Source organism: Gadus macrocephalus, chromosome 16 (genome assembly GCF_031168955.1).
Source record: "Gadus macrocephalus chromosome 16, ASM3116895v1".
NCBI classification, from domain to species: Eukaryota; Metazoa; Chordata; class Actinopteri; order Gadiformes; family Gadidae; genus Gadus; species Gadus macrocephalus.
Window position 1 is genome coordinate 22095323 of NC_082397.1, and position 25686 is coordinate 22121008.

General features: G+C 47.0%; 2 protein-coding genes across 6 annotated transcripts; one reads left to right on the forward strand and one right to left on the reverse strand.

Moving 5' to 3' along the window:
* Positions 1-67: 67 nt before the first annotated feature.
* fbxo46 (F-box protein 46) lies at positions 68-8866 on the reverse strand. Its single transcript, XM_060075576.1, has 3 exons — positions 8417-8866; positions 4143-4812; positions 68-3756 (listed from the first exon to the last, which is right to left on the reverse strand). Exons 2-3 carry the CDS (start codon positions 4644-4646, stop codon positions 1966-1968), a joined length of 2295 nt encoding a protein of 764 aa, XP_059931559.1. The 5' UTR covers positions 4647-4812; positions 8417-8866; the 3' UTR covers positions 68-1965.
* A 253-nt stretch (positions 8867-9119) lies between these two features.
* On the forward strand, positions 9120-25312 carry coq8b (coenzyme Q8B). 5 transcript variants are annotated; one of them, XM_060075585.1, is made up of 16 exons: positions 9120-9212; positions 10420-10601; positions 12542-12704; positions 15745-15947; positions 16124-16190; positions 16530-16604; positions 17065-17184; positions 17720-17805; positions 18081-18221; positions 18308-18386; positions 20756-20849; positions 22345-22486; positions 22583-22690; positions 23027-23092; positions 23755-23841; positions 24610-25312. In XM_060075585.1, exons 2-16 carry the CDS (start codon positions 10434-10436, stop codon positions 24946-24948), a joined length of 1938 nt encoding a protein of 645 aa, XP_059931568.1. In that variant the 5' UTR covers positions 9120-9212; positions 10420-10433; the 3' UTR covers positions 24949-25312. The 5 variants fall into 5 exon arrangements, with proteins under 5 accessions (XP_059931568.1, XP_059931564.1, XP_059931566.1 ...); XM_060075581.1 differs by lacking the exon at positions 9120-9212 and adding an exon at positions 9833-9969; XM_060075583.1 differs by lacking the exon at positions 9120-9212 and adding an exon at positions 9833-9969 and having other exon boundaries at positions 12542-12692.
* Positions 25313-25686: the final 374 nt, after the last annotated feature.

The window sequence follows — 25686 nt, forward strand, 5'->3', positions numbered from 1 at the left end:
AGCTTTACTACCACAATAACACTACCACTCCGTTGTGCACGGTCAGAAACCAAGCACAGTACAGGTGTCCAGTTTAATCATCAATTGTTTTTATTTAAGCACACATTTCCCAATAGCATTGTACACATCAGGAACCTACAAAGTTCTCCCGTGCCTCCCACGCTTCTGTTCCCCCCCCCCCCACGCTTGTTTCCATGCAGTCTCGTATCATTCACCAGGTCGGTCTTGTACACAGGTCCAGTCTGGTCAGCTAGCAGAGCTAATTGGGTGCATTTAAAAAGGGATGGAGAGGAGGCTGAGGGAATGAGGAGTCGGGAGCCGTCCACAGGCACTGTTTCAACCCCGTTCCACTCGCTCCAACGCCACGGAGGGCCCTTTAACACGTCTGCACGGAGCGCAGCGCCCGATCAGAAGGACAGACGGGCTGCTGCGACCCCTGATAAAATGCGAAATCTTTGAGGTATCCGATGCCATATTCTCTCCAGGGGAGGGTATAGGGGTGTGTGTGTGTGTGTGTGCGGGAGGGGGTATTAAGGCTGAAAGCTGGTGTGGAGAAATCTGGTCGTTTCACCTGCTGCAAAGCATAAACCGCTTCAGCAAACCTTTATCGGATCAAACCAAATTGAGGGTAAATGAGATTTGGCAGTTAAATCTGATAGAAAATAAAACAGGTTTCCGAGGTGGCGGGGGGGGGGGGGGGTGATGCGATACTTGGTACTGGGAACTCTGTCTTCAAAATAAACAAACATTCTCTGACACACCCATCCTTATAAAAACCAAACAAAGTAAAACTAAAATAGCAAATAAGCAAGTCAATCAATCCATACAAAGTGACATCGGGCCTTTGCAAAGTGACATCAAGTTGCTTTTCTCCCATTCCACCCTAGTGTTTATTTCATAGACCATCTCCCATAATCCTTTGTAAACCAGTAAGTCCCTGGTTTGATTCTCCTATGTGCAGTCAGCAAGGTTGGGGTCCACTCCGACCGGATGGCGAGGACAGACCTCAGAGGGGCCAGTAAACTAGGCTAGGGTTGGGGGGTGAAAAGGGAGACGAGAGCCTCTCGTTGACCACTAGTATGGCTATTACCGAGTTAACGTTCCTGTCAGAGGCAATGATTTCAGCAGCATTATCAATGAGGGAAGGGGATGTAGAAGAGACAATAATATTACAGCACATTCATAGATAGAAAGAAAACCATGACAACGGGACAAAGTGTGAGTGGCAGCCATGTTCAACGGAAGAGAAAAATTATACGCAAGTTAGCTCTATACAATCACATTTCTACAACAATGCTGTACATTCCATCACCCCAAAATAAAGAAAGCAGATCTCTTTATGACCCTGTGCCGTTCATCCCTCTGAAGCACCATTGCACAGCTAACATGGAGGGGTTATGGACACAACTCACAACGCGCAAACTCAACGAGGATGAGGAGATATTTGGCCATAGCAGGAGTATGGTCACTAAGTAAGCGCAACATTACATTTCTATGCGTCACGTTGTTATGAATGCTAATGTGAGTCAGGTTTACTGCGGGGCATTCACATGGGAGCACTCAACGGCCAAGTATGGAGTATTGGAAGGAACATTGAATCAAAGACGGGGGACGGGGGACAGGGGGGGGGGGGCAGCAGACAGTGTGCAGAGCAGCAGGAGGGGACCCCAACCGTGGTAATACTACGTCACATCGCTGCAGTAAAGTCGGGGGCGAGAGGGAGAGCGAGGGGTCGGTACAGTGAAGGAGACACAGCTCTCCTCCTGAACCCCTCGCCCTGGCCCTCCTCCCTCTAAAAAAGGACAAACGATAGTGGAGTGCAGGAGAAAACTCAGGACACGTCGAGTCCTAGAGAGTGCCTGCCGAGCCGTCCCTGTGCTCTCTTCTGCTCCTCTAAAAACAGAGGCAGTGGGGCCAAGCCGAAGGGCAGGGGGGGGGGGGTGGGGGGGGTTGCACTCCCTCTTTCTACCTGGCCTCCTCCCTGCGCTCCTCCCGCTTGGCGCGCACCGACTGGCTGCCGTCGGCGGGTTGCTGCACCCAGTTGTTGTCGTGCAGGCCGACGCGGCAGCCCGGCGTGTCCTTGTCTGTGCGCCGGCAGCACATCCAGTAGGAGCGTCCGTAAGGCAGGTCGTGGTGGTAAGGTTTGGGGTGCCAGCGGCACAGCGACACGTCGCCCCGCTCGTACTGCCGCTTGCACTGCTTGCAGGGGTCCTCGCGGTACAGCGGGTCCTGGTTCCAGCGCGAGTCCACCGCCTGCACGCCGTACGTCTCGATCAGCGACCGGAAGTCGTGGCAGGTGCACTTGAGCGCGGCCAGGGCGCGCGTGGGCAGGTAGCAGAAGATGTTGACCATGATGTGGTCGGGCAGCAGCAGCATGTACTGCCGCGGCTCCAGCAGCCGCTGGATCTGGAAGCGGATCTCCAGGAAGTCGTGCGAGACGTGGCGGTAGAGGCGGCACAGCGAAGGGTCCGAACAGTCGTCCGCCGCCACGCCGCCGCCGGCCAGCGGCGAGTCGGGCCGCGCCGCCCGCTCCCCGGGGCCCACCGCGACCAGCGAGCCGGGGCTGCCCGCGCCGCCGCTGCTGCCGCCGCCACCGCTGTTGGTGCAGTCCAAAGAACACATTCCTGACCCGCCGGGGCCCGGTCCCGTGCCGTCCTCCTCCGGCCCCCGGGGGGGCTGGAGGAAGAAGAGCTGGCCGGGAGGGGGGTCGTCGGCCGACAGGTCCGCCCCGCCGCCCGGCATGGCGAAGCACACCGTCTCCTCCTGCACGTTCTCCGTGCTGTCCTTGCCGTAGAACACGCACTGGTCCACGGCGCCCGTCACCACCACCTCCACGTGGAAGCCCGTCATCCGCTCCCTCCCCACGCCCTTCTTCTCCGCCTTGGGGAGCTCCTGGCCCGGCTCCGGGCAGCGGCAGGCCTGCCTGTCTGCGTGGTAGGCCGCTTCTCCGTCTGGCTTCGCGAGCAGCAGGCCGCTGGGGTCCCGCGACGACGGGCTGACCAGCTGGTAGAGGTCACACGTGATCTTCTCCTTGGCCCTGGCCCCCGATTGGCCGGCGCCGGCGCCACAGCTCATGAACATGCAGCGGGGCCGGCCGGCGGGCTCCGACTGGGACCGCGGGTCCAGACTGGACACGCGGAAGGCGATCCTCACCTCGCCGTGACACTGAGTCGGGGGCGGGGGGGTGGCCTTGTTGCAGAGCCCCGGCTCCCCTCCTCCCCCGTGGACCCTCACCGGGTCGGACGGCTCCGATAGGGTTGTGGAGCCCGAGGCCAGCCTCAGCTGATTCTCCTGGTTCTGGGACTCAAAGAGGGCTATGGCGTCGGCCACCTTGCAGGGCTCGTCATCCTGCTCCTCCTGGTCCGTCCGGATGGGGGACGAGGAGTCCTCGTCGTTGTCCGACGGGGGCCGGGAGTCCGGACCCTCCGACGAGAAGACCATAGGGTTGGGGTCCGACACGGAGCTCCGGAGGAGGGTGTGCTGGTGGACGGAGAGGCCCTGGCCAGTGGTGAGCTGGTGACTGGGCTGCAGGTGGTCCTGGGAGGCGACCATGCCCTGTAGGGCCATGGCAGTCCGCTGCTCCACCAGAGCCACCATCTCCGCCACGGACAGGAGGTCCGTCTCGCTCACCCCGTCCGGCGGCGTCTCGTCGAGCTGGGGGTCCGAGGAGGCCAGGGGGCGGGTCGGAGGGTCATAGGAGGAACAGCGCCTTCGCCGCTTGGCCTTGCTGCAGTCCGTTGCCCAGTTACCCTTCACCTGGGGGGGGGGGGGGGGGGGGGGGGGGGAGGGGGGGAGATCATGAGCATCATTCATCATGGTTTATAGCTTATGCTACCATGTGCCCCAATGAGGAAAGGAACCCTGATCATGCCGGAAGTATACAACATTTTCCACAGGGGTAAGTAAATATTTGTTTAGCTGTCCAGGGTAAACAGGAACTTTATCAATCCAATGTGATTGCATTTATTCCTCTAGTTATGTTTATACAGCATTTAGCTTTTCATTATTTTCAGTGAAGCCAATAGATAATATCGGGCGTGATATAGCGCCCAACATCAGCTGCCAGTGCATAGGTTTGCATCCTCCCTCCATGCATGTTCATGTTTGTATTCTGTTGTTGCCTGAAGCAGGCCACTGCTCACCTTCATGGCACTGGGTCTCTGTAGTCCTGCTCCACTGAACTGGTGCGCCACAAAGAAGGCTATCTTCTCCTTGGTGTTCCCCGGCTTGATGACATACCAGGTGTCCAGCAGCACGCGGCCCTCCTCCATCTGGGCCCCGGAGGAAGGGGGCGAGGGCGGGGCGGAGGGGGGCGCGGGCGCCGGGCTGGCGCTGGAGGGAGGGGAGGGGAGGTCCGGGGGCGTGTTCTCTGAACCCGCATCGTCGTCTTGTGCCGCGGCTACGTTCTCCCCCTGCTCCCCGACCGCGGACTGCCACCCTTCATCGCCGCCGCCGCCGCCGCCGCCCTCCGGCGGCCCGCGGCCCGTGGCAGAGGGCTCGGCCTTGCAGAGGGAAGGGGAGCCGGGGCAGCCCCGTGTCCCGCCAACGCTGGCGGCGGAGCCGGCACCGCGGGCCTTGTTCTGAGAGTACGTGCCGAAGGGGCGGGGGCACAGCAGGCGGATGTGGGAGAAGGTGTCTCGGTCCATCAGGGAGCGGACGGCCCACAGGGCGTAACGGCATCTAGGCTGGCCGGCAGGAACCCGAGGCTGGACTCCTCATGCTCTCCCCGCCCCCCTGTCCCAGTGCCAACCTGGCGGGCGCCGTGTGCCACCCAGATCAGCAGCGACCACAGGCATACAATCTGTGAGTAATCTGGAGGCAGAGGGGAGGACGGGGAGGGAGAATGGAAAATGTCAGTGAGGTCATAAAAAAATAAAACCACCGTTTATATCACGCAGAGAAATCGGTTCACAGGCAGGTTCAATCCCTCGTGGAGGTCATTCATTTTTTTTTGCATAGGAGAACACGAGTAGGAAGCAGCCAGGTCAGCTCAACCAACACTAGAAGGCAGTCAATAGCTGGAACAGAGGAACATCAAGTGGGGATCAATTCTCTATGCAGGCTCTCAATCAAATTAAAGGGATCTCCTTTCAGACTCTTTGTCTGGGGCCGTCTGACTAGAGGGATGAGGCAGTCGAGGACAAAAAAGGATTTAACACTCCTTCTGTACTTCAAAGAGGACTTGACCAATGAGACGCCACACAGGGTGGGGCAGGCAGCCCTATTTTTAGCATATTGGTTGAGTGTCATCATGTGTATGTGGGTCTGTCGTATACGTGTGTGTATGTCGGGGGTTGCAGCCTTCCCTTATCCTTCCTCCAATCATCGTCAGCTAGTCTTCCACACTACAAGCTAGGTCGGGGGTGTAGGGTTAGGGCTTAAGTCTACCCACAGTGCTTTGCATGTGCGTCATACATTGCCAGCTGTAGGGTTGCCAAGAACGTGCCGGCATGTGCTTATAAAGCAGATAAGGGGGGGGGGGGGAACAAGTGGTGATGGTGCAACATGTTTAACTCAATGCTTGTTTTAAGACCTCAGCTGTGGAACAGCTTGAAACGCTAGCTGCACTTCTTGTTAAGTGTTTTTGGTTGCATTCGGTCCAAATACCTACTCTGAGACTGCAAACTATGCTGGTAAACTATAGTTCTTATGGTGGAGGAGAGCAACTTTGAGTCAAAAGTTTATTTGTAGCGCCCATCATTAAAACAGTTGCATTCACGCATGTGCTTTTGTGAGACAAGCTCTGCCAGAGAGAATGACTTTCAGGAGTGAATCTACCATGGCATAAATGAGAACAAGTCATTCATTTAGCAAAGGCTTGGCTACTCTACCCTTTTATGCAGGATTTACACAGGTCCATTAAAAAAGGACTTCAGAACCACAAAATGTTTGAACACTACACCATAACAACGGATAACAGTTGCTCTGCTGTCCATACCCTTGCATGCGTAATTGCGTATACTTGCTGGAGGGTACAGTAACACACATCATACAAGTTTATCGGCATCACACATTTTAAGCACACATCAATCCTTTTTGCTTGTCTTTTAATCCAAGTGAATGTGAAGGCGGATGCAGCACAGGTAGGTGTGTTTCTCTTACAGCTCATCCAGTTGAGCCGGTTCTGTGATGTAGGAGCACATTTTGTAACAAGTCTCTGTGTAGGACTAGGCTAGCATTATAAACCATCCAAAATTCCCTGTCTTGGATAATTCAATTATATTTATGTGCATTCATTTGAAAGAGTGCACGACCTTCGTTAATTAAAAAATATCTGATTGATGAAACGTCATCTGGCACAAGGCAAAAAATAAGACACGATCCAGTGAACTGGTTTCTCTGGTACCGTTCCAGTCAACGTCTACTCACCTGGTAATCCACAGCCTTAAAAGCATATCTGTGTTTTGCCATCTATCTGGGTAGAACATTTGTACCAATGGCATGGCTGAGAGGTGTAAAAGTCAAAAGGACAACCCCACACAAACTGGTTGAACCAATTGAAAATTCTGCTTCCCTAATAACACACAGCAACACAGGCTGGTGAACAGCGGAGGGCAGGCCTGTAATAATTCCCTTCTGCCTGAACAGAATTCTACCTACCTGAAAGGTAGAAGGTAGGCTAGGCCGAGATATTGATTAGGCTAGCGAGCTAATCACATGTTTTGGGGAAGTGGCTTTTGGAGTGAGGCTTGAAGGGAGGGGTGGGATTTTTTTCCTGTTGGATACTTTCAAAATCTGTTATACTATGGTGGGTTAACCCAAATTGCCTGCCCAAGCTACAATAACTACTGGTCGATGGATTTGGTGCATTTTGCAAATACAGCAGGGTAAGTTAACAATTTACAAAAGCCTCACTTAAGGCTGGAACAATAACAAATATTCAGCTTACAATTAAAAAAGGTTAAACATAAATTATTTTATGGTCATCCAACGGTCAACCTCTGGACCTCAGCTCTACTTTTTAGGGGGCATAAACATTAGTCCATCAAATTTCTAGCTCCTAAAAACCTACTTGAGCAGTGATGTACAATTATATAAACTGAGCAGATACAAAATAAGAGTCCTGCTACCGCTGCTGTGCTCTTTGTGCTGCTCCTTTGTTAGCATCAGGGCAATAAATGTCAACACTGAACATCTTTCATCAAAGCCTCTGTTGGTAACAAGCAATGGACAATTAAGCGTTCTCCCTAGGTCTCATTGATGAGCGTGCACACTTAACCACACACACCCAACTCCAGTTGAATGAGGATCTGTACATGGTCAATAGCAATAACCCTTGGTTTTCAATGGATCTGTTAATTTAAGGCCATTTGGCATGGATCTTCATTTAGCCTAATCTAACCTTAGCTTTAGAAAAAAATACCAGTCATACAATACATCCTGTATTTGCCCCAATGGTATACTTTTATTCACAGCCTCAGTCACACTGTCCAATCAGGCCAGTGCTACATTTCCAAAACACCCTCCGCTCAAGTCCCGCTTCTGTGGATGTGTGAAAGCATTTACACAGTCCCTTAGCGCTTGGGGAGACAGGAGTATGCAACAGGAGTATGGCCAGACGGCTGGCTCTTCAACAAACTGTCAAATTCAACAATGGCGCTGACTGCATCGCCCTCCAACACAACTGTCTAAAGTGGTCATTCTGCAAATTAATCTGGAGTGGGACACCAACTGGCCAACAGGGCTGTAGTGTTTGACTGTGACATTAAGCTGCCATCATAATAACACACTTGCACTCTGACAGCACAATTTCCCAATCACAAAGGCGTGATCCAAAGGTTTCTTGACATGGACATGTAATGGCATAAAGCACATTACACATAAAATACAGCAACGCAAGCGTCACTGTATTAAAAGATTAAAAGTTAAAATCCAACAGTGAATAATCTCGAAAGATAAATGTTGTTCATCACCTTGCCTTTGCCAACTGTTTTCATTTTCTATCTAGTTTCCAATAATCAAGTTCGTTTCAGCACAAGCCTCAAAGTGGGTGTAACGAATAGGAAGTTATATTAACAGTATTCTCACTTATTTTTCTTCATTATTTGCAAAGAAATGTACCTAAAAAGCGTGCAACGGCCATGTTCCGACAAACAACATAGCAGTACATTTAACACAACATAACGAGGAGTTTCTAAAGGCAACAGCATTCGTTGCGACATATCTCCAGAACAGCCGGAGTTAGCTCTTTACCACCAGTAACTGGTCAACCCATGTTTGATGGATCCCAAAGTCAGGAGCCCATCAAACTTACTAGCATCCTCACTAGCAAACCTAATCGAACAGCGTTGCAATAACCTAACTCACCTGTAACTAACCCAACTCACCTGTTAGAAGAAGACCAACAACCATGCAATTAGCAAGTTGGCTAAATGTGCTAGCTAGTTGGTTATTGGGCAATAGCTACTCGTCTTACCTTAACGTCCAAGTCCAAAGCGAGTTTTGGCCTGGAAAATCGTTGATGACAACTGGATAGCGAGCTTTACGTCTCAGCTGAGCGACTCAAAAAGACGACAGCAGCTAGTGTTCCGCAGGTAACACGAGTGGTCCGTGGACACGTAGCTAGGCTAGCTCGCTCTTCGGCTAACGACATTAGCCAGCTAGCTCTTCTCTCATCAACCTTGTTTAGCGCGGGTTACTATCCAGGGTCTGTCAGTTCTTCACAAATACTCTAGATGCCACTCACTCAATGCCTTTTTTAGCACACTTTGAAGGACACCCTCCCTTGTTATCTTTTCAGAAGTGGCACGAGCTTTTAACGGTGTATACTTGGGACTACTGAAATAATCAGTGTCAAAAAGGTAGGAAGAAGAAGGCCATCTTGTTGACAAGCAGCTCCATACGGCCAGCAGCCAATAGGAACAGAGAGTCGATGGTGTGCCCATATATGGCGTCGGCACGACTCCCCTCCTCCTTTAGCCCACTCTCTCTCTCTCTCTCTCTCTCTCTCTCTCTCTCTCTCTCTCTCTCTCTCTCTCTCTCTCTCTCTCTCTCTCTCTCTCTCTCTCTCTCTCTCTCTCTCTCTCTCTCTCTCTCTCTCTCTCTCTCTCTCTCTCCCTCCCATGACCATCTTCTCATCTTTCACAGCCTCTTATTCATTCTCTCAAACTGTGGTACTCAGGCATGGTCAGCTCAGTGACCTGATGATTTTAGTGCCTATTATCTTCTGGTCACTGAATCCTAAATTAAGGCATAATGCACAAGCTAGGCAGGTAATAAATGTTTGAAAAAGTTTTGCATCTGAGATATGCATATTGCATAATATAATAATTATCGAATACATGGGTTAATATTGGCATTTGCTGTGGGGCTATCATTGTAGTAGGTCCTGCAAAATCTATATATGGTTCCATTTATCCATCCTTCAATCTTTATATATTTTTCACTGTCTGTCTGTCTGTCTGTCTGTCTGTCTGTCTGTCTGTCTGTCTGTCTGACTGTCAGTCTGTGTGTCTGTCTATCTGTCTGTCTCTGTCGTTCTGTCTATCAGTCTGTCTGTCTGTCTGTCTGTCTGTCTGTATCTGTATATCGATCTACAACTGTTGAATCATAGGCTTTTGTCTCAACTAAAATCACAGGTCAGCATAAAATCAACATTGAGCGACACCTTTTTTTTTTTTTTTTACAGTCAAGGCACCTCATGACACTCAGCCACCCATCAAGGGCACCAACTCAAGGGATTATTATTGGACGTTGTCATTCAAAGCCCTCTCTTTTTTTGATTATGATTCGTCGACGATCACTGGTTCAGCGTATTGTTTCTCAACCCCCATAGGTTTACAAAACCAATTAACCTCCTGGGTTACGCCCTTTTTCTTACTCTCTGAATTTCGGTTGGTTGACTGACATGTCAGTCTAGCCTCCACTTCCGGATACCAAAGCGTTACAAAACACTGGCATGTTTCATTCACTATAGCCTACTGTTTTTAACTAGAGGACATCGTGTTCTGCTCCATCGCGTTTTAAACAGTAAGACAATTATTAGGAGTGAGGTTGATTGCGGGAAACGAGGAGATGCGTTGTGATTGTCATTGAGTGTGTTATTTGTCATTATTGGTGTATCTTCGTTCGTTGCACAACTCGTGCCCGACCTGTCAACATATTGTCTAACGTGATAGAGGTCGTGTAATGTAAATCTGATATTAACGCAAGCCTTTCAAAATCGTGGATTGAACGGTTTATTTCCTTAATAAATGTGTATTACACATTATCCCATGACTTGAACCAGCCGCCAATACATTGCATGGACATTGCATATATTTCATCTTTGTTCAACTGCCTTTTATAATTATCCCTAAACATTTGGTTAATAATAAGAAGTACCTATGAATGGTTTTGAAAGTATGGTGACTGTGTGCACTGTTACATGGTGTGATTCATTAATATAAAAAGAAAATCTTCTCTTGTGTGCTTTCACAGTGCAGCTCGCTGAGATGCTGCAGGTGATGAGGGGCGCAGGTAAAGTGGGGTCTGCCCTGGTGAACACGCAAGGGGAACATCTTAGGCTGATGGCATGCAACTCATCCCTCGGGGGTGTCGCCCAAGCAGCCCAGGATATGGTGGAGGGACTGGTGGGCACTGCAATGGGAGGCAGCAAGGCTGTGAGTTTAACATAGACTTTCAGAAGAGTACAAATGCAAATATATGTCCTTAGCAAGATAGTATTTAGCTACCAGACTTTTTTTGTTGCTTTTTCATGCAAGTAATTTCTTCAGTGGACCTCATACAGATGTAATTTGACATTGCACTCACCCTTATACACGTTTTCTTAAAATGGCAGTGTTTTTATTTATTTTAAAGGTTTGGTTTGCTATTTGGGATCTAATGGCCAACTCACAGATTGTATAGTGCGATTCTAGAGTTTAGACACCATTATTTTCACTGTTGACTTTGCTGACTTATTCCTGTCTAGAGGTCTAGGTTAGAATTGAAGTCAACAAGGCATTGTGACATTAGTCTAAAAACATTTATTCATGAATAGTCTTTTTAAAAACTGGAAGTTGAGGGTGTACTGTAACATGTCTCAGTTTTTTGTATGGAAAAAATGGTAACGAATCAAGCATTAGATCAATAGTTATGTGTCCGGACACATAACAGTGCATCTTTCAGATATTTTTTCCACTGCTGGCTGGGTCGGATTAACATCAATGCTGTTCACCAGCACCTATTCAAACAATGTAAAATTTGTAGAACGATGGATAACTTGACTGATAAAGGAAAACATTTTGAAGGCGAAGCATACAGGATATACAAGGAAAGGGACTTGGTGAGGTTGGTTTGTAAAATACATAAAGCAAAACGATATCAGTGAATATTAACTAAATATTGAACAATTAGGATTAAAAAAAATATGAATTAACAATATTTACACAGAAAGTTTTACACACAATAAGTCTTATTTAACTGCAATAACGAGTTTTAAATATGAAATTCTATGGACCAGGAAGTAACTTTCTGCCTAGGCGACATAGATTATTGTAATGACTATGATCTCATATACTACTGATTTACATGAAACCATCAACAGGCTGTAAAGATTGGTGATCGCCTTTGGATGTGACAGACTCAATTTCTAGCCAACTATAGTGACAGATCTGAGTTGATAAAAGTGTTATAAGTAGATGCCCAATATATCACATGGTTAATTGATTAATCATACTCCCTGTATCTGTTGTTTGGTAGGCTACTGTTCCGACATAGGGAGCAGCTAAGCTGGTTAGATAGCGATGCTTGATTATGTTTTGGTTGAACTAAAGTTCAAAGGTCCCTTCCATCAAAGTGCTTCCTACAAACATGACGTTCGGCCAATCATTATGTATCAGTTAGGGGATTGACATCATTACATAGGACAACCAGTCACAGCTTCAGCCTTTCAGGCCATAGAAGAAAATAAATAATAATTGTTACTGAGCTATGAATTCTTATTTTCATGGCTAGGGACTGAACATATACTATTATTTTTCTTGACAGGTAGACAGTGTAAATCCTTCTTGTAATTAGTAAGATCCAAGGCCAGGTTTTAAGCTTCGCCGCACCATCCTAACAGGGTGTATTTGGAGTTCAAAAGTTCAGTTTGTGCTTGAAATTAAACCAAACCTGATTGATTCAATGCTCCTTTAAAAACCGTTTGGGAAAACAATTGTAAACTTATATTTTCAGCAGATATATTTGAACCAATTTGCGTAGTTATGGTGTATTCACTCTAGAATCTGTGGTTAGGCCGTTGGATCCAAAATAGATAACTTATCCTTTCATAATAATAATAACAATAATAATTGATTGCATTTATAGCGGTATTTATAGCAGTTTTCACGGTATACGCTTTACATGGCGAGTATGTGCGTGTATGTGGGGTATAACGCCTCATCCACTACAAGTTCATCACCCGACTGGTAGTGGACGAGGTATCATTATGGCTGCCAGTGTGCCTCAGAATGCTCCCCACAAACCGGCTATCAGAGTAGAGGGCTGTGGAATGATGAAACTATCCGAGACAATATTTTTCATTAATTTGCTAACCTGACTTACTGCTGTGCATCAGCAGTCTTTGAAAGAGGACGTGTTCCCCGACGCCGAGGGCTGGGAGATGGAGCCGGAAGAGGCTGCCCAGTGGTCCGTTGGCTCAGAGTTCTCAGCCGGTGAATCCAGGCAGAGCCATGCTGGTCCTGAAGCCACAGCAGAGTCCACAACAGGTACGTTACCAGGTAAAAGTTAACACAGTGGATTCAGTTGAATAAGTGCATTACACATTGGAGCGTGTTGACAAAAAGCTCATTGTTCCGCTTGCAGCATGTTTGTGCAGATCAACAATGCAGATCTTTGCAAAGCTGCAGGCATTTATGCTTCCACGTCACATTGAAGTGTACACAAGTTGTCAAACCCTAATTCTACATCAACTGATGAGCAAATCTGGCAACGCAATTGCGAGCATTCTCCATTGAAAACATGTTGAAAAGGCCATCTAAATGCACTGTTGATTTATTGCAACCAGAGGGGTATTCCATCAAAGTCGCTAACAAAGGCAGCGCTTAGTTGATTAAGCCCGGTTAGAACTTACGCCAACTTCGACTTGAGGCTAAAGCAGTTCAATCAACCCAGTTCAGCCGCGCCTTGCTCAGGCTAGTTCAAGCCAGCCTTACGTTATCGTGGTTTACGCCCGCTCCAGAGATATGTAACCAGCCCAGAACCGTGAATGTCGAATCATGGATCAAATGTCCGAAAAAGGTTAGAAGCTGCTTGTGGAGGTCTACGAGGAGTACAAGCATATAATAAATCAAAAAGGAAACACCGTAACGTCTTCTGAATGAATAAGTAGTATTAAGCGTAACTATTTAGATTTAATATTGTCCATAGATTTGTATTCAAGAGATACAAGATAGTCTCGAGGTAATGTGTCGGACTTGCAGCCGGTCGTCCGGGGTTCAATCCCCACCTAATTACTAATTGCCTGCCGAGAAACTCACCTGAAAGGAATTTATGTGGCTGACAATTTCCCATGCAGCAGTGTATCAATTTCACTATCAGTAATATTAATATTAACTTTACCATGGGTTTTTGCAAATTATATTTTGGTTCTGGGGATATTGTAAGACATATTTATTATATAAAAATACAATTGTTAGGCCTAATTTCTCTGGTATAAAGGAAATAACAAAAATGAACCAACGCCAAAAATTGAAGGACGTACTGAAACGCAAACTCGCTTCGCCCGAACCTCAGGGCAAATGCTAGACCACTCACCGAACTGCTAGTTCACAAATTTGACAGAATACATAGTTTTAGATAAAAATGTGTTGAGAGAATATCCACTCTAACAATAGATATCAATTCATCCAATTATTATATTTGCATAATTTCATCTCAGACCCTTAGTGAAAATATATGCTGTTTTTACTACATATATTTACATAAATGACAAAATCGTGCGGATTAGGCTTGGCGGAACATTCTGATGGTACACTTGTTTCCGACAGATGGGACTCCTCTGAAACACCGCTCAAGTAAGCCTGACAGTTAGCCTGGTACCGACCAGGTTCATTTAGTCTGATAAATTGCCATGGTTACTCAACGTAGATTCCCTTAAATCACGTTGATGGAACGCAACTCTAGCTTAAAGGAGCGAGGCTAAGCAAAATAAGCCCGGCTTTGCCTTTAGCTCGGTTGATGGAATACCCCCCGCATGTATTCTTGTGTTTTCCTTGTCGAAAAAAAAAACAACACTACCCCAATTCTCCACTCGACCTATCAGAGATTATGCAAACCACTGTCAAGAAGGTTTTTGCGTTGCAACACCCTTCTTTAGGGGGGGGGTCCTTGCGTACACATAGGTCCTCACCCGTAAAAAGGACCTTGTTCGCTCTCTGAATAGCACCGTTGATCTCTGCAGATCTTTGCATACTTGCAGGACACAGAAGTGTTAAAGGTCCCATGACTAGGGCCCTATGAAATCTGTTTTATTTTTTTCCAAATTCTGTTTTATTTTTTTCCAAATTCCGTTTTTTCCGTTTTAATTTTCATGAATTCCGTTTTTACACTTAAAGCTATTATTATCATCAGAACGAGTGTCAAATAAGTGCGAACGAATAAAATTTAATCAGATAGAAGACTACATTTATTAAAACATCACAACATTGCACTGTTTTTAGTGCTTCAAATAAGAACAACATGACATAAATATTAAAGTGCTTATAAACTCTTTTTTTATAAACTCAAATTGTTGTTTGAAGGGGCGTGCCCTGGCTACGGCGTTCATTGTTTTTTATATGGATTTTGGACTTCAAGTGGTCATCGCACGTATCTTTGCGTTTCCAATCGATTGTATGTTGACATACTCTACAAAACAGCTGATCACCTGAGTGATAGAAGTAGATATTGGATATTGTTCGGCTCTGAATTTGGGGTTAGAACCGAATTACGGGCGCTTCAACTTCTTCTTCGGCTTCTTGTTAGGAGCAGGACCTATTGTTTGCGTGGTGGACCGGGGATTTTTTTTTAACGTTGTGGGAGTGACTGCTGAACATTCAGTGACGTTAATGTCACCTGTGTTGTTTCCCTTTTCCCTCGAAACTGAATTTCACCAAAATAATGGCGAATTCCGCTGCATTCCGCTGCATATTGTAAATGTGACGTTTGATGTGCCTTGTCCTGTTACATGTTATGTGTGCAGAAGAACAGGAACCTGCTGGAAATCAGTTATTTTGCTATGACAGGCCCGTTTTAAATTGTAACTTATTATAATTATCAGTAGATTCCGTTTTTATTGTCCTATTCCGTGATTCCGTCCGCGTTTTCGTTATCGCGGAATTCATAGGGCTCTACATGACATGCCACCAGGTGTGGTGTGATTAGCCGTTACAAGCCGTTTTGGAAATCTGCCCCTTATGACATCACATGTGGGCGTGTCCACCTAGATGTGTGATGGATGGATGAGCAACCTTTGCTACAGTCCCCTGGGTAGGCTGGTAGGCTGATCTATCCAGCATACATCTAGGTAGACACGCCCACCTGTCGGACCTTTCATTTACCTTAAAAATAAGATGCTCTGCTGAATGACTTGCAACTAAGATAAGATAAGATAATCGTTTATTAGTCCCACGGTGGGGAAATTTGCAGGTCGACACATTTTTTATTTTAGTTCTAAACTATGAACCAAACATAGTTCTAAACTATGAACCAAAATAGCCTGGGTTTCTACATGCATATAATATGTGTGACTTCCATACTTTTCCAATGTTGACGATGCAGGAGTGCCTCCACGCCAGGGGAACAGTCAAGGAGGAGCGGGTTGGCCGGGGCAGACGGCCAGGTTCCTCCACACCTCAGCAGGCCTCCACCACCGCTACCAGGCCAGGTTCATCCATGACACCGTGGTGGCCAGGCTCACACCGGAGGACATCAAGAAGGCACGGGAGGCCAAGCAGGCCTTGGTCAAACCCGTCCGACAAAAGGTTTGACAACGGGCAGGGATTTGTCCTTGAGGAAATAATGCTGGTTCCCGACAACACATGCAGTTTTTTTTTCAGATGCTTGTAAATTTGTAATGCATGACAGAATCATGCTGTTTATCACGTCTTGTCGTTTCAGGGATTGTTGATGAGACTTCTGTTTGAATGTTTCTCCCTAGCTCAGCGACCGGGCCAGGGAGAGGAAGGTTCCTGCCACTAGGATAAGCAGGCTGGCTAACTTTGGCGGTAAATATGATTTTGAGAATGTCATAGAAAAAAAACCTCTTGTTTTACCCAATCTGCATGAAGTATAATGCAGAATACATTGATGTGTTTGTATGTCAATTTTATATATTCCCAAATTAAAATGTGCTTCCCTGCTCGAGACACCTCACCTGTAATTTCTCATACCTGTCGAAGTCGATGTCTTCGTCTCTCCAGAATATGTTTGGATGTCAAATATAACTGCACCAATGTTATGTGCTATTTTAGTTGGAGACAGAGATAATTGCTATTGATATCCAGGATGTTTTGGAGACGAGGTTGAGACTATAACGGGTCCCTTTCTCCCTCTTGACTCTGCAGGGCTTGCAGTCGGGCTGGGGATCGGTGCCATTGCAGAGGTGGCAAAGCAGTCCTTTGGCAGCAAACGATCAGGAGGTGAAGCTCTAAATCGGGTTTTATTTCTCCTTCTGCCAAGCTAAATCCTGCCCTGTCCTCTCTGGCCTCTCCTGGCACATTCCATAGACAGACGCTCGGTGAGCAGTGCTTGGCGATCTGCTTGATTACCTCACAGTACCTGCTGCCGATGGTACCAGTGCGCTCTTAACAAGTGTTTCAATCAAATCCCCCCGGGTCTTCTGATGGCAGACGCATCAATGGGCCGTAGAGGCCCTCATTTAAACAACTGCTTTGATGGCACCACTTCAAACTAACAAATCCACTCTCAAATCCAACCAAATCCTTTGTGTACCATAACAGAGGATCTTGAGATGGTAATGAGTGCTTACAATAATTCTTGCACCCCTCTTATGTTTCACTTTCAGCGCTTTGTCTATAAATGATAACTACAGATCTAAATGCTTTTGTGTGTGTGTGTGTGTGTGTGTGTGTGTGTAAGACGCCGGGGCGGTGATGGACTCTCCGCTCCTGTCCGAGGCCAACGCAGAGAGGATAGTGAACACGCTATGCAAGGTCCGCGGTGCCGCACTCAAGATCGGCCAGATGCTCAGCATCCAAGGTGCGTACTCGGTAACAATGGTTACCGGGAGGACGATGCGCCCCGATGAGATCAGACTGGCTAGTCTGATCTCATCGGGGCGCATCAGTGTCTGGGGAAGAGGGACTTCAGATATCTTGAGGCAGCCATTCAATTGGCTGTCCGATTGAAATGCGCATGCCTCCGGAAACCTCATGTAAATGGTAAATGGCCTGCATTTATACAGCGCTGCATTTATGACCACTCAAAGCGCTTTACAAACTGCCTAACATTCACACATTCACACACTGAGGGCGGTGTCAATCATGCAAGGCGACAGCCAGCTCGTCAGGAGCAGTTAGGGGGAGGCTTCTGCATCAGGGACACGTCAACACTAAGCTAGGAGGCACCGGGTATTGAACCAGCAACCTTACGGTTACCAGCCAACCCGCTCTACCTCCTGAGCCACTTGCCGCCCTTGTCTGTGTGAAATGTTACGCATATCACACATGTCTGTGTGGAATGTGTGTCCCGAACTTAAGCGATGAGGGTCACACTGTTTTGGTATTCCCCCCAGACAACTCCTTCATCAACCCCCAGCTGCAGAAGATCTTTGAGAGGGTCCGGCAGAGCGCCGACTTCATGCCCCCCTGGCAGATGAACGTAAGTGGAGGCCCACCGCCAGCAGACGCAATGTACGACCCCTCGGTTTACACAAGGTGCAGTGTACGGACTTACTGTACTGCAGTAAAACAGTAATGGTATACCAAACCAATGAAATGTACGACTGTATCAAGGCTATCATTAGTCAGAGGCAATCAATATAGATTTGGCAATGAATCGACCTAGATGTGGCCCAGTGCATGATGGTGTAAATACACATGTATCAGCTCGGCATTGCACCACAGCAGTTTGAACCCTCTCTCTGGTCTGTTTAGAAAGTTCTGGCGGAGGAGCTGGGCTCAGGCTGGAGAGATCAGCTGTTATCTTTTGATGACAAACCATTTGCCGCAGCGTCCATCGGCCAGGTGCATCTCGGGGTTTTGAAAGACGGCCGAGAGATTGCCATGAAAATCCAGGTAAGCGATCAAAGAAGTGCATGTGTAAAGTGGGATTGTGAAGTGTTACTCAAACGTGCCTTTTCTGGTTGATCTGCCCATGGCAGTACCCAGGAGTAGCAGAGAGCATCCACAGTGACATAAACCTGATGTCTGTACTGAAGATGAGCGTCATCCTGCCAGATGGTAAGATTTACAATTAAATTGAGGGCATTTGTCAGAAGAAGGTGAAACAATATATCGCTGTTGGTACAGTCAGGATGTTCATAGAATCAAGGTGCCAAGCACTAACAATCGCTAGGTTAACCCAATCCTGTACACCACAAAGAAAGCTAGAATAAGAGGCCAGACAACTAAGTACTATAACTAAGTACGACATACAATAAGAGGATACATTAAGGGACAGGACGTTCAACATGTAATAAGTAGGAGGGGGTGGCTATGCAGAATCTCGGTGAACTCTGACCAACAACTAACTGTAACTAACCCCCCTTTGTCCATCCCGGTTAATAGTCATGTTAACAAGGCGTAACCTACCCTGACATGACTAGCCCGTCAGCTGTGTTTGGGGGCTTTTATTTAAGTCCTGATCGAGGGTAGCAACCCTTCTGCCCTGCCATGGTTTTGAGTCAGTTTGTGTGTTGGTTATGTGACTTTTGATACTCGGGTGCCCACGGTAATTCATCTCGTTGAGTAATCATTGGAAACATTTATTGGAAGACTTGGCTATTCTCCATGTATTTCTGAGCCACAACCAAAGAGCGTTTTCAGATGGGCACCAACTCTGTCTGGCCTTCTGACAACAGCGTACACTCACATAATCAGCCAACTGTTTCAACTGACTGATACAGAGACAGTTGCATCCTACAATTGCGTCCTTGGCCGGCAGTAGCTCAGGAGGTAGAGTGGGTTGGCTGGTAACCGGAAGGTTGATAGTTAGATCCTCAAAGTGTCGAGGTGTCCCTCACCCTGACTGCTCCCGACGACTTTGCTGTCGCCCTACATGGTTGAGTCCGCCGTCAGTAAGTGCGTTTACATGACTCGACAAAACCAAACTATTGGGTTTGTCCGACTTTGATTATATTTTTATGCATGTATACACCTTAGTCTGACTAAAATCGGACCGAATCGGGTTTCTCATAGTCGGACAAAGACTCCTAGATTATTCGATTGATAATTGCATTAATCGTGCATGTGTACATTCAATCGGATTGGAATCGGAATTTGTGTTCTGTGCATTCTCGCGATTTCCTCACGGGGCTGTGAGCCAGAAGTAGCAGACGATAGTCGTGTTGTTGTCGTCGTCGAAAACAGCAAAAGCAAGAGCGCCATTGTGCATCTATTTTGTGTAATTATCAGGTACATCACATACAACATGTAGAAGGATGTAGCGCTTAATCTTGCTCTTCGTATGCCATCTTTCTCGAATGTCGCCTGAGTTTGTTGTTGCTGGTGAGGTCAAGAGGTCAGCCGGTGGCTCTACTACCACTAGTTGAAATGGGTACAGCGCCACCTCTCGTACCGGGGCATGACATGCTTCAGCCAATGAATCGATTTTCTCACCGCCATGTATACTCGGTACAATTGCAGTTGTCCAATTGAGGAGCTTAGTCGAAGTATGGCTGTAATCGGATTGAGCTGTGCATGTAAACGTGCGAGTTTGTGAATGTGTGCATGAATGTGTGGATGAATGTGTGGACGTTAGGCGATATTGTAAAGTGCTTTGGGTGGCCGTTGGTTAGAAAAGCACTATATATGTGCAGTCCATTTACAAACACCTTCTTTTTTTTTTTTGCCTGCTGCAACATTCTGTTCGCCAGAGAGGGATAATTTTTGTAATGTTAAAATTATTTAATTTATCTTCAGTGTGTATTGGCCAATCTGATTTGTCTTGACACGATTGCGATTCAGCCTATACATAGCATGCACGCAAACTCACAGCCAGACACAAAAACTCCTTCTAATTCAAGAGCAGCTTTTCCTTTAATGACATAGAAAAGAAAGATTAGAAAGAAAACAAAACTGAAACCTATTTTTTTTAATGCTTCCATATTGTGTTATATTGCAAGCTGTTTTGATTATTGCATTGTTCATAGAAAGTCATATTTGTGACAAAAGCTTTCTCTCTTATGAAATATTAGATAAGTTAATTCATCTGTTGATGTCTTTAATGATCATCACAAGAGTAGGAAGTGATTAGCAAACTCTGAGTAGCAAACCCAGATGTATATATATATTTTTGAAAATCACGCATGGAAATGTACATAAAAAAATTTGTTGCATCGAGATGCATCAATAATCGATTCAGAATCTAATCGTTGCCCTCATAATCGGAATTGAATCGTGAGGTGCCAAGAGATTCCCACCCCTATTGTGTAAATAAGCATACACATACCTATTCTAAAAATATATATATTTAATGTAGGACTATTATCCGTAACCAGAAGCATTTAGTTGTTTTTAAATGCTTGGTTTTGTGACAGTAGTCTGGGCTTTCACGTCTTAATGTGTGCCTCCTCTGTTCCTCTTCCGCACGCTGTTTATTTTTGCACCAGGCCTGTTTGCAGACAGCAGCCTGGAGGTCCTCCAGAGGGAGCTCGCATGGGAGTGTGACTACAAGAGAGAGGCGGAGTGCGCCAAGAAATTTAGGTGGGCTGTTGTTAGAACACACACACACACACACACACACACACACACACACACACACACACACACACACACACACACACACACACACACACACACACACACACCCCTATTTTTGCCCTCAATGACTGAAGCTATTGGTTATAATTGGGCTATGTTTATTTTCAGCTACAATTGTTAAAAAAAAAAAAAAATGAAGACGAAATAACAAAAGTGATGCCATTTAAAATGCATCATGCTCTGAATCATTCGCTAAAATCCTTTCCACAATATCAAACAGAACGGTCAGAGTAACAAACCAATTAAAAGAACAACAAGAACATTATTTCACAACTATTTATCCTCCTCGCGGGCTCCGCAGCCCGGCCGCGGGCTACGGAAACGCCAATATAAGCGAACAGAGCCACACCGTACCGCAACGAACAGTAGCGCACCACTCGTTGGAAACGAGGCATACGACTGAGCGGGTTCGTTGGTTCTCGTAGCCTACCCTTGAGGGGATAACCCCTCCCTCCGGGCTGCTCCACAGCCAGGGCTCCTGCTTATTGGTTCATAGCGCAGCCCGGGCCCCAGCCTATTCGTGAATAGACGTAGGCGGGATCCAGATCCCTTAGCTAGTCACACCCACTCAGATGAGGACTTTCCTCCTCTCTCCCATTGAACCCCATGTCATTCACCGGCCGCCAACACTTTCGGGGAAATGAATGGGAGTCAATGGGAGGGTGCTAATGTCCCTTTCCCCAGGGAAACGAACATTACATATACAAAGGCATTAAAGTAGTCATATTTAAGGGCATTCATTCATTACAGTAGTCTGGGCAATCTACATTTTTGTTCTCAACAATGTTAAGAAGGATCTTCCTCCCTCTCCTCACTGGAGAAGCCTCCACTGACACACACACACACACACACAGACACACAGACACACAGACACACACACACACACACACACACACACACACACAGTCCTTGTTAAACAAATAGAAGTGTTCAAGGTCAACTGATCAGATTTTGAAGTCTGTGTTTAAGAATTGGAGGGTAACTGCCGTTTTCATTTCTATGGAAACGCCAATGACATATTTCATTTGAAATAATAAATCAAATTTTTGATTTAAAAGGCTTGATTTGGGGCACATAGCTCCAGTCATTTTCGCTGGCATCCAGATAGATGACACTGAACGCAACAAGCAAGTTTTCTCTTGCTCACATTCCAATGACTATATATCTGGCCAAAGTCTAAGCCGAGCCCCGAGAATATCTTCAGACAAAACCATGTCTGTTGTTAACACAACCTTCTCGAGTATGGACAAGACCATGCCTCTGGGAGATTCATGTTGTTCTAAATAATTGGACCGATGCACAATGACTACTTAACTAGACACAATGAAGACCAGCTGCCCACCTCCTCCAACTGCCATGACTGAAAGACACATCTGCGCGTGTGTGTGTGTGTGTGCCTGTGTGTGTATGGTTGTGTGTGCGTGCGTGCGTGTTCCAGGACCCTGCTGGAGGGCCATGAGTTCTTCCAGGTCCCTGAGGTGGTCGAGGAGCTGTCTGGGCGCAAGGTGCTTGCCATGGAACTGATCCACGGAGTCCCCCTGGACCGCTGTGTCGACCTGGATCAGGAGACCAGGAATAAGGTAACCCCCCCCTCCCCGGTGCACCGGGACCTTGGTGGGAGCGATGTCAACTGGTTGATTGACTCTCTAACGCTCTGGTCGCCCTCGCCGCTGCAGATCTGCTTCAGCATCCTGCAGCTCTGCCTCCGGGAGGTCTTTGAGTTCAGGTTCATGCAGACGGATCCCAACTGGGCCAACTTCTTCTACAACGCCGAGACCAACAAGGTGAGGACCACAGCAGCCCCTTCATCGCGCCCGCACCACGTGAAACACTTAATGAAACCACAACATGCCTCCCTGCCAGGCTGATGTACATGTCCTTTTGCTGTGGATCTCGTAACATATCCAGGAACCAAATCGACATTTGTAAATTTTTTGAAGTTCATGACATTCATCGACGTTGATGACATTTGTAAGCATACAAATAAACCATGTCTACACACATCTATTGAAGCTTTGCACAGTCCTGCTGTCTGTATATACAGACTCCTTTGACCGTCTTTCTTAAGCGGAGGAACTTGGCAGAAGATATGACCATGTATTGTTATCCCCCAATATTAGGTCATCCTGTTGGACTTCGGTGCATGCAGAGGCTACGACGAGGCCTTCACAGATGACTACATACAGGTAGGATCATTACAGAGTACAAAGAGGATTAGCCACGTTATGTGACACGTAACACAGGAGGTTTAATGTTTGCCAAGCTTCGGATCAGTGTACAACGCATACAATGGTGTTTGAGGGCTTTACCGACTTGTATATATACCATTATACAACATTTAGTGCCGACCAAGTAATTTGATTGGACATGAGGCATTCCATGAGTGCTGATATGGAATATAGCACCACTGGGACTTTAAACTATACATGTATCACTCTGCATGTAACACACTAGCTAGTTATTAACTAGCTAGTGTGTTTATGTGTTGCCTGGCAACAGTTCAGTCCCAGTCCAGTTGCGGATCTATTTGTGTTAAATAGACAAACAAATCATAATCTGTTGTTGCTTATTACTGTTAACTAATAAAGGGTGCTTGTGGAACGGTTGTGTTTACAAAATGTTGTGCTGTTGTAATGAATATCAGCAAGGCTGTGATTATCTTCGGCACTCGGCCTACAGCCTCGTACCTACGACCGAAACACAGCAGTGCTGATATTCAATACAACTGCACTCCCTCTCGTGTGATATTGCTTAAATATAAATTGGTTACATATATTTTTAAGTTTGTTCACTAAAGTGTGTGTGTGTGTGTGTGTGTGTGTGTGTGTGCGCGCGTGCACGTCTTCAGGTGGTGCACGCGGCCTCAGTGGGCGATCGAGCAACGGTTCTCTCCAAATCCAAGGACCTGAAGTTCCTCACCGGCTTCGAGACCAAGGTAGGCTCTTTTTATTGGATCTCCCCCCTCTCCTCAACGCGGCCTTCATTCATATTTAACGCGCCCCGGCTCAGCTTATTTTCCACTCGTGTCCGATGCTGCGGGGGCCGTCACGCTCGTCGGCCGTCTGCCGCTGGCTTTCTGCACGGTCACGCTGCCTCAGCAAGGCCCCGAGCCCCCGGCCGCAAGCTGCTCCGCCTCCCAGACGTCTCCCGTCTGAGGGGTGTTTTGCTTTCCGCTCGGCGTTGGAAAGCGAGCCGTGTTCTGTGGCCGGTGCTGATTTACGCTTGACAATTTAGACTCTTGCCTGTAGTGCTTAATTATACGGAGGAAATATTTGATCATTAGTTAAACGGCGCAACGGCCGTTTGACTTTAAATAGGGTTCTTAAGTGGACTCGATTTACTGCAGTTATGGTTATAGAATGAGGTGATAAATGAAATTGCTACGTTGCTCATTTGTGTTTAAATCAAATCAGTAGTAGTAGTAGTAGTAGTAGTAGTAGTAGTAGTAGTAGTAGTTTTAATAGTGGTGGTGGTGATAGAAGTAGTTGCAGTGGTTGCAGTAGTAGTAGTTGTTGGTCATTGGTACAGAATCTAGGGCCTAGATGAAATGCGCTGCTTTGCCCTATTGGGCAGTTCAACCCGAGCAGCACGTAAAGTATACAGTCATGGACTGAGAGTAAACACCGCGCTCTATTAAAAACCATATGAACCATACTCACACCGTACCCCCTCGCCCCCCCCCTCACCCCCCCCTGTTCGCCAGGCCTTCCAGGAGGCCCACGTGGAGGCGGTGATGATCCTGGGCGAGGCCTTCTCCTCCGCGGAGCCCTTTGACTTCAGCAGCCAGAGCACCACCAAGCGCATCCACGGCCTGGTGCCCGTCATGCTGCGCCACCGCCTCACGCCCCCGCCCGAGGAGAGCTACTCCCTCCACCGCAAGATGGCTGGCTCCTTCCTCATCTGCTCAAAGCTTGGCGCCAGCATCGCCTGCCGGGACATGTTCCTGGAGATCCACCGGGCGTACCAGGAGCGGAGCAAGGGGCAGGCAGAGGCGGCCGCCGCCATCGACGGCGCCGCCGCCGCCATCGAAGGGGCTGCTTAGATAAACAACGCGGCGTGTTGTGGGATGGACCCGAGATGTACTCCCTGAGCTCTGTGGACGTGTGCTCCCGGGGGCCAGGGGGTGTTTATGTCCTGCTGTCGCGAGAGGAGAGGAGTCCTGAACTACTGTGCGTGTGTGTGTGTGTGGGCGGCAGGTCAACACCTGGAGCTGCTGTGGGTTTGACTTGAACCGGTTGTCTGGACTCTGGCGGTTCTCCTCAACTGATGCACTCCAGTGACTTCTCTGACACTGAACTGGTATCATGAAATAGGAAGCTACTAATTATTTAGTTGATGATTAATATACTTGTATTTGTATAATAATTATCTGCAGTAATGTATAAATAAAGTTTTCTTTTTTAGTTTTTTTGATTTATTTATTTATGCTTGATCAATGTCAAACGATACACTGTAGACGTCCAAGGCCATGCAGATTATGATGTGCAATAATGTTGCCAAGGGCAGGTCTACACATGCAACATGTTCCAAGAAGGTAGTAATTATGTGAAAAGCCTCTTGTGGTAATAGACAAGAGGCTCTTCACTTTATGACATGGTTTATTAATAGTCTGTTGCGTTTTCCTTCAGTTTGCAAAGAACTTTTTTTCTGGCAAAGAAATGTTTTTTTTCTGCTTGCCAGGAATATGTGAGAATAAAAAATAAATACCTCATTTTTTATAATTTGTGTGTGTGTGTGTGTGTGTGTGTGTGTGTGTGTGTGTGTGTGTGTGTGTGTGTGT